This window comes from Dendrobates tinctorius, unplaced genomic scaffold, assembly GCF_039654945.1.
Source record: "Dendrobates tinctorius isolate UK_male_01 unplaced genomic scaffold, ASM3965494v1 ptg000064l, whole genome shotgun sequence".
Taxonomy (NCBI): Eukaryota; Metazoa; Chordata; class Amphibia; order Anura; family Dendrobatidae; genus Dendrobates; species Dendrobates tinctorius.
This window is the reverse complement of record NW_027361732.1, coordinates 31035561-31052197: the sequence shown is the minus strand read 5'-3', so window position 1 is coordinate 31052197 and position 16637 is coordinate 31035561. Positions and strand designations below refer to the sequence as shown.

At 41.3% G+C, this 16637-nt stretch overlaps 1 protein-coding gene across 2 annotated transcripts in view; it reads right to left on the bottom strand.

Annotated features, from left to right (window-relative positions):
• The window catches only part of TDRD3 (tudor domain containing 3), a 474894-nt gene that overhangs the window by 147273 nt on the left and 310984 nt on the right, over positions 1 to 16637 (bottom strand). For both annotated transcript variants that reach the window (XM_073580356.1, XM_073580355.1), the window contains exons 6-8: positions 15638 to 15709; positions 10142 to 10291; positions 5434 to 5571 (exon numbers count right to left, since the gene is read on the bottom strand). In XM_073580356.1, coding sequence (XP_073436457.1) covers positions 5434 to 5571; positions 10142 to 10291; positions 15638 to 15709 — 360 coding nt within the window. The remainder of the gene's footprint in view (positions 1 to 5433; positions 5572 to 10141; positions 10292 to 15637; positions 15710 to 16637) is intronic.

Here is a 16637-nt window from a genome sequence, read left to right as displayed (position 1 = left end):
CGGCGTGCCTTTATCAAGGGGCATGATAAAGGCACGCCGAAACACGCGTCGGGGCGTCGAGTTTTGTCAGGTTTTATTTTTGTTTGTGCATCCAGCAGCCGCCGAGTGATGATCGGTGATGGAAATCACTGATCAGCACTCGTACCCGCTGTTTTACAGGACATTTTTTTTGTCCTTGTCTTTATTTTTTCTCTCCCCTTCCCACCACCTCAGTGTGTGCATCCTACAACCGCCGAGGCGCTGATCAGACACACATCACTGATGACACCTGTGCTCGCTTTTGGCAATGACTTTTTTTTCCTGTCTTTTCTTTATTCTTCTTTTTGCACCACATCCATGCATGTGTCCTACAGCTGTTGAGCGCTGGTCGGTGATGCACATCACTGATCAGCCCCTGGTTGTTTTTTTTCTGTGTGAAAAAAAAGAATCAAATCAAATAATTTAGATTAGCTGATAGGACTAGATTAGGGGCAGTAAAAATATATCGTAGTAATCTGTGTCTATTACAGTATTTGTTAATGAATTTAGTCATGGTTAGTGTCAGATAGTTGCGCATGTCCTGCAGCCGTCAAGCGCTGACCGGCACTGATCGGCCTCCGGTTGTTGTTTTTTTTTTTTGTGTAAAAAAGAATAAAAAAAAAAAAATTAGATTAGTTGATAGGACTAAATTAGGAAAAGTAAAAATATACTGTAGTAATTAGTGTATACTTTTTTTATTGAATACTGCCATGGTAGTCAGATAGTTGCGGGCACTTAGTAATTTTTCTTTTACCGATTGATGTCTGTTTAGTAAGGCTGGTTTCACACTAGCGCTTTTGAGCGCAGCGACGGCCTGCGCACGGCCGCCGCTAAGCCCTGCCCCCTGCCGCGCCTCCGCCGGTAGCTCCGCCTACCGGCGCATGACGCTGCATGCGTCCTGCGTCCCCTATCTTTATCACTGGGGGCGCAGGCCGTGCGCAGTATGCTCACATCAGCAACAAGTTTGCTTAAGTGTATGTTCCCCAAAGGAACAGCTGCGTGGATGAGTACATAATACATTTGAAGGGAAGGCTCAGATTCTGGCAATACCTTCCCATTAAGACAGTCAGGTTGAATTAAGCTCCACAAAATATGTGAGAGTGCACCCACAGGTTTAGGGTTTATGAAGGGAAGGACACCCAGATTCAACCCCCTGAATGCCCCCAGTCCTGAGAGTGAGTGGGAAGGTTGTGTGGGATTTGGTGCACCCACTGCTGGATCAAGGTTATCACCTCTATGTAGATAAATTTTATACCAGCATCCCACACTTTATGTCCCTCTCTGCACGAGCTGCCGCAGCATGCGGCGCTATCTGTAACAATCAAAGAGGCCTCCCTAGAGAAAGAAAGCTAATTGAGCAGCTGCTCAGAGAGGGTGAGAGCAGAATGTAGCGACAACATGCTGGTGGTCAAATGCAAGGACAAGAGGGATGTCCTTTTCTTGACCACCATGCATGGTGATGGCAGCACCCCCACCTCTGTACAAGGTTCCTCTACTCAGGTCACCAAACCAGTCTGTGTCATGGCGTACAACAAGAACATGACGGAGTTGATCTCTCTGATCAAGTCCTCCAGACGTATATTGCCATAGGAAAATCCAAGGTGTGGTACAAGAAGCTGACAGTGCACATAGTACAGATGGCAATGCATATCAGTTTTGTGCTATCACGATGTACAGGCAAGACTGGGACTGTCCTTCAGTTCCAGGAGGTAGTGATCAAGGCCCTAATATTTGGTAGGTAGTAGCGGGCCCCTGTGCTTTCGGAACTGAATGTGCCCGTAAACTGCAAAGAGAGGAAGGTCGCAAATAAGGTGCAAAGTGTGTTACAGAAGGGGGGTACCAAAGGACACCATTTATCAGTGTAACACTTGCCCTGGTCTGTATATGAACGCCGGTTTCAGAATCTACCACACGTTCATGGACTAATACATTTATTTCTGACTTACACAACTCACATTTACCAACCTGATGCACTCTACACAACTCATTTGCCAGACAAAAAAACCCAGTTGCATATTGCATGTGAAGCACTGCAGCAAGGTTGGTGCAATAAATCACAGACAAAAATAACCAACTCCTAGCAATCATGTAGAAACAGAAGAATACGGAGTAGAAAGGTTTAAATAGTATTTTTTTTATTAGCAAATTTCTTTTTGAATAACAGTTTACAAAAAAGTACGTAAAAAGAAACAAATGAAAGACAGCCATGGGTACATCAAAACCACAACAAATAAAGCGACATTTACATAGAAAATATTTGTTAGCTAACAGCAGCACAACACTAACCAATTATTGCATATCTTTCTCAGACAAATTGGACAAAAATATATGGTTGGGAAGGGTAGATCTTGCTTATGTGAAGAGACTCCGGTGGTCAAGAAAAACAGATGACAAGACCCCCCGACGTGCATTTCACATGTTAGGATATTGCTTTCTCAAGGGAATGCTGTATATAGTACTATCCAGGACCTTTTATCTCCCAGGTAACAGGCCACGCATTGAACCACGTGATCCGTAGTGGACCAATGGAAAAGCTACCTGGGAGATGAAAGATCCCTGTTAGTACTATATTCAGCATCCCCTTGAGAAAGCAGTTAGTCACAGTGATCGCATGAATGACATGACGTAAATATACACACGTGGTCAAAATTGTTGGTACCCCTCATTTAATGACAAAAAAACCCACAATAGCCAAAGAAATAATTTGAATCTGACAAAAGTAATAATAAATCATAAATATATGATAATGAACAAATGAAAGTCAGACATTGCTTTACAACCATGCTTGCACAGCATTTTTTTTTAAATAAAAATCATGAAATAGGCCTGGACAGAAATGATGGAATCCCTGAAAATAATGTGACAAAAGGGACATGTTAAATCAAGGTGTGTCCACTAATTAACATCACGGGTGTCTACAATCTTGGAATCAGTGAGTGGGTCTGTATATAGGGCTACAGATACTCACTGTGCTGTTTGGTGACATGGTGTGTATCACACTCAGCATGGACCAAAGGAAGTGCAGGAAAGAGTTGTCTCAGGAGATTAGAAAGAAAATTACAGACAAACATGTTAAAGGTAAAAGTTATAAGACCATCTCCAAGCAGCTTGATGCTCCTGTGACTACAGTTGCACATATTATTCAGAGATTTAAGCTCCATGGGACTGTAGCCAACCTCGCTGGATGTGGCCGCAGGAGGAAAACTGATAACAAATCAAAGAGACTGATAATACGAATGGTAACAAAAGAGCCCAGAAAAACTTCTAAACAGATTAAAGGTGAACTTCAAGCTCAAGGAACATCAGTGTCAGATGGCACCATCCGTCGCTGTATGAGCCAAAGTGGACTTCATGGGAGATGACCAAGGAGGACACCATTGTTGAAAAAAAATCATAAGAAAGCCAGGATGGAATTTGCCAAACTACATGTTGACAAGCCACAAAGCTTCTGGGAGAATGTCCTAAGGACAGATGAGACAAAAATGGAACCTTTTGGCAAGGCACATCAGCTCTATGTTCACAGACGGAATAATGAAGCATATCAAGAAAAGAACACTGTCCCTACTGTGAAACATGGAAAAGGCTCTGTTATGTTCTGGGACTGCTTTGCTGCATATGGCACAGGGTGTCTAGAATCTGTACAGGGTACAATGAAATCTAAAGACTATCAAGGATTCTAGAGAGAAATGTGCTGCCTAGTGTCAGAAAGCTTGGTTATGTTCTGGGGATGCGTTGCTGCATCTGGCACAGAGTGTCTAGAATCTGTGCAGGGTACAATGAAATCTTGACTATCAAGGGATTCTAGTGCCAGAAAGTTTGATCTCTGCCGAAGGTCATGGGTCTTGCAACAGAATAATGACCCAAAACACACAGCTAAAAAAATCTAAGAATGGCTACGAGGAAAACATTGGATTATTCTGAGGTGGTCTTCTATGAGCCCTGACCTAAATCCTATTGAGCATTTTTCGAAAGAGCTGAAACATGCCATCTGGAAAAGGCAAGCTTCAAACACGAGACAACTGGAGCAGTTTGCTCTTGAGGAGTGGGCCAAAATACATGTCGAGAGGTGCAGAAGTCTCATTGACAGTTACAGGAATCATTTGATTGCAGTGATTGCCTCAAAAGGTTGTGCAACAAAATGTTAAGTTAAGGGTACCATCATTTCTGTCCAGGCCTATTTCATGAGTTTTATTTTTTTAAAAATTCTGCGGAAGCATGGTTGAAAAGCAATGTCTGACTTTCATTTGTTCATTTTCATAGATGTTTGATTTATTATTACTTTTGTCAGATTCAAGTTATTTCTGTCACCATTGTGGGTTTTTCTGTCATTAAACGAGGGGTACCAACAATTTTGACCACGTGTGTACTTCTTCCTTTCCACGACATCTATATATAGGATAGGTACTTAAAATGTCAAGAAGTTGCTAAATACTGCCAAGCCTAACAGACAAATCCTGAGAGTTCTCGTTCTCCTGCCCACATACTGCAGACAGATAAGCTCCTCTGATATGTAAATATATACAGGCTAAAGGGGTCAATCCCCCAGTATGTGGTTGGGAAGAGGAAGGTTCATAGGCTCACTGAACTACATCATAGACAACTGAATGTGCCAAATCACTGCATCTCCACCAAAATGCCAATCTGTTCAAAATGCTCACACTCCAGTCCCCAGCCGGTCTCCTACGTCCTGCTGCACTGATGGCACCCAGACACAGAAGCATGTGACAGCTGCAACCAATCACTGTACAAAATTCAGAAACACTCATATCTTGAGCAAAAAATACAGATTATATGTAATTTTTTAGATGGACCATTTAGAAATCCTTCACATTCAGCTTCTATCTATTACAATAGTTAGCAGTTTACAAGAGTAGTGTAAACTGCACTACTAAAGATTATGCAGATGAAACATAACCATTACCATATTCATTTACTTGTTATTATAAACAATACAAAAAGTCTAGTTCACGACACAAAAACAAAACAAAATCAGCAAACATTCGGCTACAAATTGTAGAATCTCAGCTGACGGTGTCCTATGTGACGACATCCCAAATATAATCATTTCTAGCTCAAGACTGAATCTCAACAGCGTTGGACTTCATTTACTGGTATTAAACAGAGCAGATTGTTTTATTTTAAACTTTTCGCTTTAAATGCAAATTAAGATGCATCTCTGAAGATACAAGAGCATTTTTAGATGGGTAGGAAGAGTAAGCCAAGTCATAACAATACATGTAACAAATGCTCGATGTAATCAGCTTCTCACTGCCAGTATAAGTGCCAAGAACTATGCTCAATCGCTATAAAGAAACTTAGCAGAAATCTGTGCAATAATAAGGAACAGAGAGGATAAGAGGACTAACATTTGTTTTTTTCATTTATGTAATGCTCTGCCCAGTGATGAAACCTTACCAGCTCACGATACACTCCTTCTGATCTACCTTCACTTCTGATAATCTTCTCTTTCTGGAACGCTTCCCTATTACGACTCCCTCCAGCAGCAGCGTTGAGATTACTTCCAGCATTCCCGCCTCCTCCGAACGTCTTGGTCTGAAGATAAGAAAGGCTGCGTTAGGGTAAACAACTCCTATTTAAACTCATCCTAAAGATTAAGCCATTATTCTGAGAGCAATAAATCCCCAGAAGATGCTTTTTATTGAACCGTACCTACTGATAAATAAAACGTTAATTTCCATAAAACGGAACAGTAATCTACTCGTTGGCCATTTCGGTATTGTCAATGCTTCAGGCCGTAAAAAATCTGTTATATAATGTTCACGATTATGAGCTACTCTGAACCGAATCATAGCAATAAACGCAAATGGAAAACTATATAGCAGAATATAAAATAACACAAGCGTTAAACTGGGGAACTTCCAGAGGAGTTTTACACCAAATCCAAGTCTTTGCAGCTTAGAAATCCAGCCAAAATCACAGCTGTCAGAAAAAGCTTGGTCTTTGAATTTATCCAGCATTCTAATCAGAATATTAATGTACGGATTATAAGGGTTTATTTATAGAAAACATGATGCAGCTTTGGCTTCAAAATTTGCAATATCAGCTAGAATACAACATAAACGTAAAGACCCAAGATTATCACGTGCTGCCTGCAGAAGGACAGCCAATACTCCGCTGCCTAAGGTGGTCATAGTATGGCTGCACAGGATGGGGTCTTACTACACATCAATACTTGGGAAACACAAAGCTATCCTTTCACCACATTGTAGATAGTGGATCTGCAACTCAATATGTTTTACTTTTATTTATTTTGAAAATGCAATTATAATTTATTGAACGCCTTCAACGCCTTACTTTTAATGAAAGAGGGATCTATTCCTGACAGAGGAAAATTCCTCTAACTGGTAAGTTTCCGAAACAATTCTTGAGTGCTCTGGAATTCTGCAGTCCAAGTGGGATCTAAGGGGTAACATTTCTCCTTGTGGAGAGTGATATGCCTGGCATGCTAATGTGAGAAGGCTTATAAGCCATGCAATACTGCTCTGTAAAACCAAGTATGCAAACTGCCTCTTCAGAGAAGAAGACGACTAGAACTCTAGGGTCACCCATTGGAAGTAGCAAAAGTGGTCCTAGAGTTCTAGCCCTCTTACTTTCCGAAGAGGCAATTTGAATTCCATGTGACAACTGAAAGTTGCCAATTGGGGATGTGTCGCTGCACAGTCTGACAATATCTAGTCAGATCAGCCAGTACCTGACTCTCCCTTTTGACAAGAGGAATAGCATCACCCAGCTGTCAAGTTGTTTTGAATTTTCAAGTATCAATAAAATACGAAAAGCAAAACATAGGGTTCTATAAAGGGGATTCTTTACCATTGGGAATTGATAGGGAATATAAGGGAATATAATTTTTTACTAAAACTTAGATGTTAAGAGCGCTGGTACGTCGTCTTTAATTAAAATGCAATTTTTTTTTAAGCTGGAAATGAATGTTGATATTACATTTTCTTAATTACTCCATGTTTCTGACTTCATGCAGTACATAGTGTGTTTTACCAAATGCATAAATCCATACACCATATCCAGAGTACAAGACTCCCAAGTATGAGTGCGGGGGAAGCAGACTACTTGTATGTGGCAGCCACAGAGAGAAAAGTGCAGGAGCTGGGTCTGCACAGCATTCTCACTGTGACTGTAGTATGTTCTCCTTCATGCATTTATCATTATACACCCATTTATTCCATAGCGCTTTACATGAAAAGGGGTATAAATAAAAAAACAAGTACAATAATCTTGAACAATGCAAGTGACTGACTGGTACATGAGAGAAGAGCCTGCCAGCGAGGACTCACAGTCTGCAAGGGATGGGTGAGGATACAGTAGATTATGGTAGAAGTGGTCATGCAGCACTATAGTGGAACAAGGGTTAATGCAGGTTGCAGGCTTGTCGAAAAAGGTGCCCATAGAGCCCTGCTCTATGTAGCAGACATGCTCACTTGCTATGAGCACCGCCCACTGGGCGGCACTCATAGTTATCTGCCTATGACAACCACAGGGGTCTACTGCTGACCCTTGGTTGTCATGCCAACCTATTGACGACCCGCGGTCATGTGACACGGGCGCTGATAGGAGATGGTAATGACGCGCTATAGGTCAGGGCTCATAGAAGGCCGCTGTCAGAGTTTGACAGCAACATTTAACATGTTAACAGCCGCGGGTAGATTGTGACTCCACCAGTGGCTGTTAGGGGCACGTCAGCTGATCAGATCAGCTGTTATGTGCCGGAAAAGGTGCGGGCTCATCGCCGGAGCACGCACCAAACAGGGGGAGCCTTCCAATGATGGACTGTGCCAGTCACTGGACGTTAAGGGGTTAAGATAAATTGGGGTGTGCGAATGTGTTACAAGGGAAGCCACAGAGCAAAAGGTTGCAGTAGTCGAGGCGGGAGATCATGAGGGCATCCACTAGTGTTTTTGCAGACTCTTGATTAAGGAATATACATATCTGGGAAATATTTTTGAGTATGCATTGACAGGAAGTGAAAAGGGCTTGGATATGTGATTTGAATGAGAGATCAGAGTCAAGGGTTAGTCCGAGGCAGCAAACTTGTGGGACTGCGAAGAGTGAGTAGTGATTAACTTTGATGGATAGGTCTGTTGAAGGGGGTTGAGTCAGATGGGGAAAGATGACGAATTCTGTTTTGTTCATGTTAAAGGGGCTGTCTTGTCCAAATCGATAAGTTTGCAGTCAATGCACTATGTGCTGCGGGGATTCGCCGGTTTCTCAGCAGTCAAGCACAGGGTATGTATGTTTTATACATACTCCCGACCAGGGCCTGACTATTGGGCGTGGCCTCGCTCCATACACTTGTATGGATCGAGGCTGCACTCTGTCTAGGGACGCAGCCAGCAAGTGAGCCTGTTCGACTAAAGGGTGCGGCCTCACTCAATACAAGTGTATGGAAGTGAGGCTGTGCCCACTGGCTGGGAGTATGCACAGTGCGTGCGCTGGGGGATTCATAAGTCTGCAGTTACACAGAGTGACTACAGAGTTATCGATTTTGACTTATCTAAGTTTTAGAAATCGAGCAAAGAAGAAGTATGAAATAGCAGACAGACATTGTGGGATTCTGGTTACGTTTCATCAGCACAGAGATGATATTGAAAGTTGTAGGACTAGGAGCTATACAAGGCTGAAGGTGTAGATGGAGACGAGCAGGGATCCTAGAACTGAAAGTTGGGGTTCACCAACAGATAAGGGGCAAGATGAGGAGGTGGTGTGTGAGTGGGAGACGCTGCATGCCTGGTCTGTTAGGTACGAAGAGATCCAAGATAGAGCCAAGGCTGTGATGACCAGAGATGAGAGAATCAGTAACTAGAGGAAATGGGCCACTGTGTCATAGGCAGAGGACAGGTCCAGGAGGAGGAGTACAGAGTAGTGTAGCTTGGATTTGGCAGTTAGTTAGTCATTGGTGACTTTAATCAGGGAAGTTTTAGTGGAATGATGCACTCAGAAACCAGAAGAAGCAAGAGAAGAGGTGGGAGGACAGTTCAAGATGGATGTGTTGTTCCAGTAGTTTTGATTCATAGGGGAGAAGTGATATGGAGCGATAGCTAGACACAGAGGATGGGTTAAGGGAGTGCTTTTTCTGGATGGGTGAGATCAAGGCATATTTAAAGTATGAGGGGATAGGGATGGGATGAAGGCTGTGGTGAGATTTGGGATGAGGTGGGACAAGATCGGGTCAAGTGCACAGGTATTGAGATGTGATCTGGAGAGTAGAGAGGGAAATTGATTTACTGCAATTAGGAAACTAATTGCAATACATGACTTTGCACTCTGGCCCCTGGAACAATAACAACTAGCTGACAATTCCAGTTCAGTTTACTGCAGGTCACTTGTCATGTTTGCCGAGTAGGTAGCAGGAATTTCCTGAAAGCTCTATAGCACTGCTATAGGCCTCAGTAATGCCCAATAGCCCACTCTGTATGCATACTGTTCAGCTCAGGGGTAGAGGAAATACTTTATCACTTCTGGAAGACTATAAAGGTAAGACCACACAGAGCGTCCATGACAGCAGCTGTTGGCATTTTTCATATGATTGGTGAATGGTTACATGACTTTGCAGGACAGTTGTTTCAACCACAAAACCAGGCAGATAATTGCAATGGCTGCAACTTTTTTCTTTAGTGAAAAAGCTATTCTGCTGCAAAATTATGCGGTTCTTTAACAATCAATTTAAAAACCTGCATTGTGACCACAACACATCTGTTCCATGCAAATTCACCCCTACAAAGTTTTCTGAGTTCACATTGATGCTCCGTCATAATACTGTAGAGTCTACAAAAAGTTTAGAAACAACTCAATACATTCAAGACTCTTTTTACGGTTTTCTTATTCAGTGCTGCTACAGGTCAATGAGTATTAGCCTCCAAATCCATATCAGCCATATTCTACTGAATAGTTTATGCAAAGTTTTGCAAACAAGGTCATGGTACATTTTCAGTCATAAAGTGGAGTCCTGGAAGGAAAATATTCCTGCTGATTTGTGAAAATAGAACAGAAAGCAAATAAACAGATGAAGAATGACAGTTTTTCTGTTGAAAACAAACTCATTCAATCCATTAGCTAAGGTTAACTACTCATGTAAACAAGGAGTGCAAACCTCTTTGCTTTTTGCTACTTCAGCAATGGCAGCCGTCCTTTGTTTTTCAAACTCATCATTCTCCCCAACAGACTTGGTGGCACTAGGAGCCTGCAGCGTTTTCCGGCTATCAAGTTCTCTGCTGTCGACTGAAGTAACAGATGCACAACGCTGAAGGGAAGAATAAAAGGTGATTACCAGTTGTCAGGATTTATTTAACTGCTGGACACACACACACACACACATATATACGGTATATATATGTATATATATATATATATATATATATATATATATATATATATATATATATATATATATATAGTCCTCAACAGAACTTCCTCAAGATTTATTGCGTGCCGAAGGTCACCGTTCTACTATATTATAATATATATATATATATGTGTGTGTGAAGGGTTACCGTGACGTGGTGAAGCGGCTTGGTATACATTTTTTGCAAAAAACGTACCGACTAAATACCCTGTATTCGTTATACAGCACTTGCTGATTACTGTCATGTTTTTTACTGCAGAGTATTTTTTGCAAATTTGTCATTTTGTGTTCTCTTGTGTTTCAGCCATTGGGTGGTGTGAGCATTGTCTGACCGACTTGTTCACACTTGTGCATGTCACATATGTTTTTAATCCGTTTTTTCCTTGCTCATGGTTTGGGAGACCCCACCCCTCTCCTGTGTGACATGCACATAAATGAGCTGTCTTACACCACAAGCCCATATGCTAGGAGGCGCCTGTCTGTATCCTGTTCATTTAGACACTGTTCACATGTTCAGGTTTTAAATACATTAGATAGGGACTGCTTCGTGAAGGGTTACCGTGACGTGGTGAAGCGGCTTGGTATATAATTTTTGCAAAAAACGTATAGACTAAATACCCTGTATTTGTTATACAGCACTTGCTGATTACTGTCATGTTTTTTACTGCAGAGTATTTTTTTGTAAATTTGTTATTTTGTGTTTCAGCCATTGGGTGGTTTGAGCATTGTCTGACCGACTAGTTCACACTTGTGCATGTCACACATGTTTTCAATCTTTTTTTAATAAATGTATATATATATATATACAGTGCCTACAAGTAGTATTCAACCCCCTGCAGATTTAGCAGGTTTACACATTCGGAATTAACTTGGCATTGTGACATTTGGACTGTAGATCAGCCTGGAAGTGTGAAATGCACTGCAGCAAAAAAGAATGTTATTTCTTTGTTTAATTTTTTTTTTAAATTGTGAAAAGTTTATTCAGAGGGTCATTTATTATTCAACCCCTCAAACCACCAGAATTCTGTTTGGTTCCCCTAAAGTATTAAGAAGTATTTCAGGCACAAAGAACAATGAGCTTCACATGTTTGGATTAATTATCTCTTTTTCCAGCCTTTTCTGACTATTTAAGACCCTCCCCAAACTTGTGAACAGCACTCATACATGGTCAACATGGGAAAGACAAAGGAGCATTCCAAGGCCATCAGAGACAAGATCGTGGAGGGTCACAAGGCTGACAAGGGGTACAAAACCCTTTCCAAGGAGTTGGGCCTACCTGTCTCCACTGTTGGGAGCATCATCCGGAAGTGGAAGGCTTATGGAACTACTGTTAGCCTTCCACGGCCTGGACCGCCTTTGAAAGTTTCCTCCCGTGCCGAGGCCAGGCTTGTCTGAAGAGTCAAGGCTAACCCAAGGACAACAAGGAAGGAGCTCCGGGAAGATCTCATGGCAGTGGGGACATTGGTTTCAGTCAATACCATAAGTAACGTACTCCACCGCAATGGTCTCCGTTCCAGACGAGCCCATAAGGTACCTTTACTTTCAAAGCGTCATGTCAAGGCTCGTCTACAGTTTGCTCATGATCACTTGGAGGACTCTGAGACAGACTGGTTCAAGGTTCTCTGGTCTGATGAGACCAAGATCGAGATCTTTGGTGCCAACCACACACGTGACGTTTGGAGACTGGATGGCACTGCATACGACCCCAAGAATACCATCCCTACAGTCAAGCATGGTGGTGGCAGCATCATGCTGTGGGGCTGTTTCTCAGCCAAGGGGCCTGGCCATCTGGTCCGCATCCATGGGAAGATGGATAGCACGGCCTACCTGGAAATTTTGGCCAAGAACCTCCGCTCCTCCATCAAGGATCTTAAGATGGGTCGTCATTTCATCTTCCAACAAGACAACGACCCAAAGCACACAGCCAAGAAAACCAAGGCCTGGTTCAAGAGGCAAAAAATCAAGGTGTTGGAGTGGCCTAGTCAGTCTCCTGACCTTAACCCAATTGAAAACTTGTGGAAGGAGCTCAAGATTAAAGTCCACATGAGACACCCAAAGAACCTAGATAACTTGGAGAAGATCTGCATGGAGGAGTGGGCCAAGATAACTCCAGAGACCTGTGCCGGCCTGATCAGGTCTTATAAAAGACGATTATTAGCTGTAATTGCAAACAAGGGTTATTCCACAAAATATTAAACCTAGGGGTTGAATAATAATTGACCCACACTTTTATGTTTAAAATTTATTAAAATTTAACTGAGCAACATAACTTTTTGGTTTGTAAGATTTATGCATCTGTTAATAAATCCTGCTCTTGTGTGAAGTTTGAAGGCTCTAACTTATTTGCATCTTATCAAACCTGCTAAATCTGCAGGGGGTTGAATACTACTTGTAGGCACTGTATATATATATATATATATATATATATATATATATATATATATATATATACACATACACACACTTTATATATATATATATATATATATATATATACATACATACACTATATATATATACACAGTATATATATATATATATATATATATATATATATATATACATACATACACACACACACTATATATATATATATATATATATATAATATAATATAATATATATATATATAATATAATATATACACATACACACGGATCTGGGAAAAATTAGGAGACCACCACATCAAAACCCTGTCATGGACAGACCAATCTCCAGACCTGAACCCCATTGAAAACCTCTGGAATGTAATCAATAGGATGATGGATAGTCACAAGCCATCAAACAAAGAAGAACTGCTTACATTTTTGCACCAGAAGCAGTGTGAAAGACTAGTGGAAAGCATGCCAAGACACAAGAATACTGTGATTAAAAATCATGGTTATTCCACAAAATATTGATTTCTGAACTCTTTCCGAGTTAAAACATTAGTATTGTTGTTTCTAAACTATTATGAACTTGTTTTCTTAGCATTATCTGAGGACTGAAAGCACTGTTGTTTTTTTAATTTTGACTATTTCTCCTTTTCAGAAACAAAAAAAAAATATTGCTTGGAAATTCGGAGACATGTTGTCAGAAGTTTGTAGAATAAAAGAACAATTTACATTTTACTCAAAAATATACCTATAAAGAGAAAAATCAGACAAACTGAACATTTGGAAGTGGTCTCTTAATTTTTGCCAGAGCTGTGTGATTATACATACTGTGCATACATATACACACACACACACACGTGGTCAAAATTGTTGGTACCCCTCATTTAATGTCAGAAAAACCCACAATGGTCATGAACAGATGAAAGTCAGACATTGCTTTTCAACCATGCTTTCACAGAATTTATAAAAAAAAAATAAAACTCATGGAATAGGCCTGGACAGAAATGATGTACCCTTAACTTAACATTTTGTTGCACGACCTTTTGAGGCAATCACTGCAATCAAACGATTCCTGTAACTGTAAATGAGACTTCTGCACCTCTCGACAGGTATTTTGGGCCACTCCTCAAGAGCAAACTGCTCCAGTTGTCTCGTGTTTGAAGATTGTCCTTTCCAGACGTCATATTTCAGCTCTTTCCCAAGATGCTCAATAGGATATAGGTCAGGGCTCATAGAAGGCCACTTCAGAATAGTCCAATGTTTTCCTCTTAGCCATTTTAAGAGGCCCAGCCAGAGCCCTGACCTAAACCCAATTGAGCATCCCTGGAGAGATCTGTAAATGGCTGTCCACCAACGTTCACCATCCAACCTGACGGAACTGGAGAAGATTTGCAAGGAAGAATGGCAGAGGATCCCCAAATCCAGGTGTGAAAAATAGAAGGGTGCTTCTATTCAATATTGAGCAAGGGGTCTGAATACTTATGACCATGTGATATTTCAGTTTTTCTTTTTAAATAAATTTGCAAAAATTTCTACATTTTTGTTTTTTTTTTTCAGTCAAGATGGGGTGCAGAGTGTGCATTAATGAGAAAAAAATGAACTTTTTTGAATTTACCAATTGGCTGTAATGAAACAAAGAGTGAAAAATTTAAAGAGGTCTGAATACTTTCCGTACCCACTTGTAAGTTATATTTAGTAAAGTTGTTAGTCTGTGGCTGCCCATTGTTTTGTTAGATACAAAGAGCAGACACAGACTGACAGCAGGGCCTCTCTAAGGCTGGTTTCACATTTGCGCTTTTGTGCGCTGCGCATCGTGCGCACCCGTGCGCATGCGCACTGCGCACCTATGTTTAACATGACGTGCGCATGGTCTTGCGCACACTTGCGTTTTCGTGCGCATGCGTTTTTTTGTCTTTTGCGCCAGGCGCGCCAGACGCAACATGTTGGATTTTTTGGTGCGCCCTGTCTCGGCAAAAAAACGCATGCGCACGCTTGCGCACGGAATGCGCAAAAACAACACATTGAAGTCTATGGGAACGCATGCGTGCGCATGGTCTTGCGCACGGTTGCGTTTTTTTGCGCATGCGTTTTTGAGTGAAACAAGTCTAGAATGTTCTCTAGACAATGGAAAAAATGTCACACCTAAAAACGCATGTGCATAAAAAAACGCAAACGCATGCAAAAACGCATGTAAAACGCAAGCAACGCTGCGTTTTTTTGACGCATCAGCGTGCGCATGATGTTAAAAAAACGCGCGTTTGTTTTGCGTTTTTCTTTGCGTTTTTTATGCGCACGATGCGCTGCGCAAAAAAACGCTAATGTGAAACTAGCCTAAGGCTGGTTTCACACTTGCAGTTTTTTGTGCTGGTTTTTAGCGCAAAAAAAAACACATGTGCTTTTTCCCCATACTTTAATATGGCTGCGCATAGGTGCGCATACACATGCGTTTGTACGTGCATGCGGTTTTTTGTAGTGTGCGCTCGGGCGCACAAAATGCATCCTGTTGCATTTTTTGTGCGTCCGACTTGCCCCCAAAAAACGCGTGCGCACGCAATGCGTTTTTTTTTTTTACAGCAAAACACCCATTATAGTCTAGGGGTGCGCATACGTGCGCACTGTAATGTGCACGTATGCGCAAAAAAAGCGTGTTTTTTTTTTAAACGCACCAAAACCCGCAAAAAAACGCACACAAACGCATGATGCGTATTTTTCATGCGTTTGTGTTCGCAAAAAAACGCGCAGCAAAAAAATGCAAGTGAGAAAGTAGCCTAAATGAAATTGAAAGCCCTTTTATTATTTCATATCTTCCATATCAAACCAGAAACAGAAGAGCAATAGTATTTCATTACACAGAAGAGAACAATCATACCTGTCCAAAAGGCACAAATGGTGGAGGACCTCCTTCAGTTCCAATATTGCTTCGACTGTGCTTTGATAAACTCTGTATAAGAAAAAAAAAATTGAATAAAAAAAAGAGCACAGGAAAATGACCTAAAAGATAAAGTAAAGTAAACATTTTATAATATTTTATAGACTTTCCGGACTCCATTGAGTGTAATAGTGCGGTAAGCAGCAGTGACAACTAAATTGGGCATTTAAGTGTGGAGAAACTGATTGAGAAAATTATGGCCACCCACTGTCATTAGTTATTATTATTAGTCTCTCATACTACCTAGAAATTGGCACGGTATGAATAGTGAAATCATGACTGCAGGCTCTGCTAGACTACTAATTCAGGAACAGGAGAAACGTTTTCAATAACAAAACTTTAAAGGCAATGTGTCAGCAGGATTTCAGACCCCAAACTATTTACGTGCTCATGTAGCTCTTTCAAAGACAAGTCCAGCAAAACCTTTACAAGGCCAGTGTACTCATTCAATTGTGAGAAATCAGGGATTGAATTGATATGTGAAGGACACGGAAGAACTATTTGTCAATCTAAAGCCTCTGCCACTCCAGCTCCATTCTCTGCCCAGCACCAGCAGGGAGTAGAGCCAGTAAGAAATCAGCAACATAGAACTGGTATTCCTGACACCTGCTGCAGGAAGTAATCTATCACAACCAGACGTCAGTGGAGACTCCCTGAAGTGGCATTACATCGAATATAATGGGGACAGCTGTTCTATGTCAAGAATGTACAGTACCTCTGACTGCATTTAGATAGGACACTGCAGAACAAGTGCAATGTGAGGAGAATCCTTCTCTAAAGGGTTATGCCCATCATCATGCTTCTGGAGTACACCACTCTCCTGACAGACTGACTTCCCAACTGCTGGGGAGTGTGAACTGATTGAATAAAGGCTCAGGTCAGCATTATTGTGGCCTGAACATGCACACTTGCAGATGGCGGGGAGCAAGAGGAAAGCATC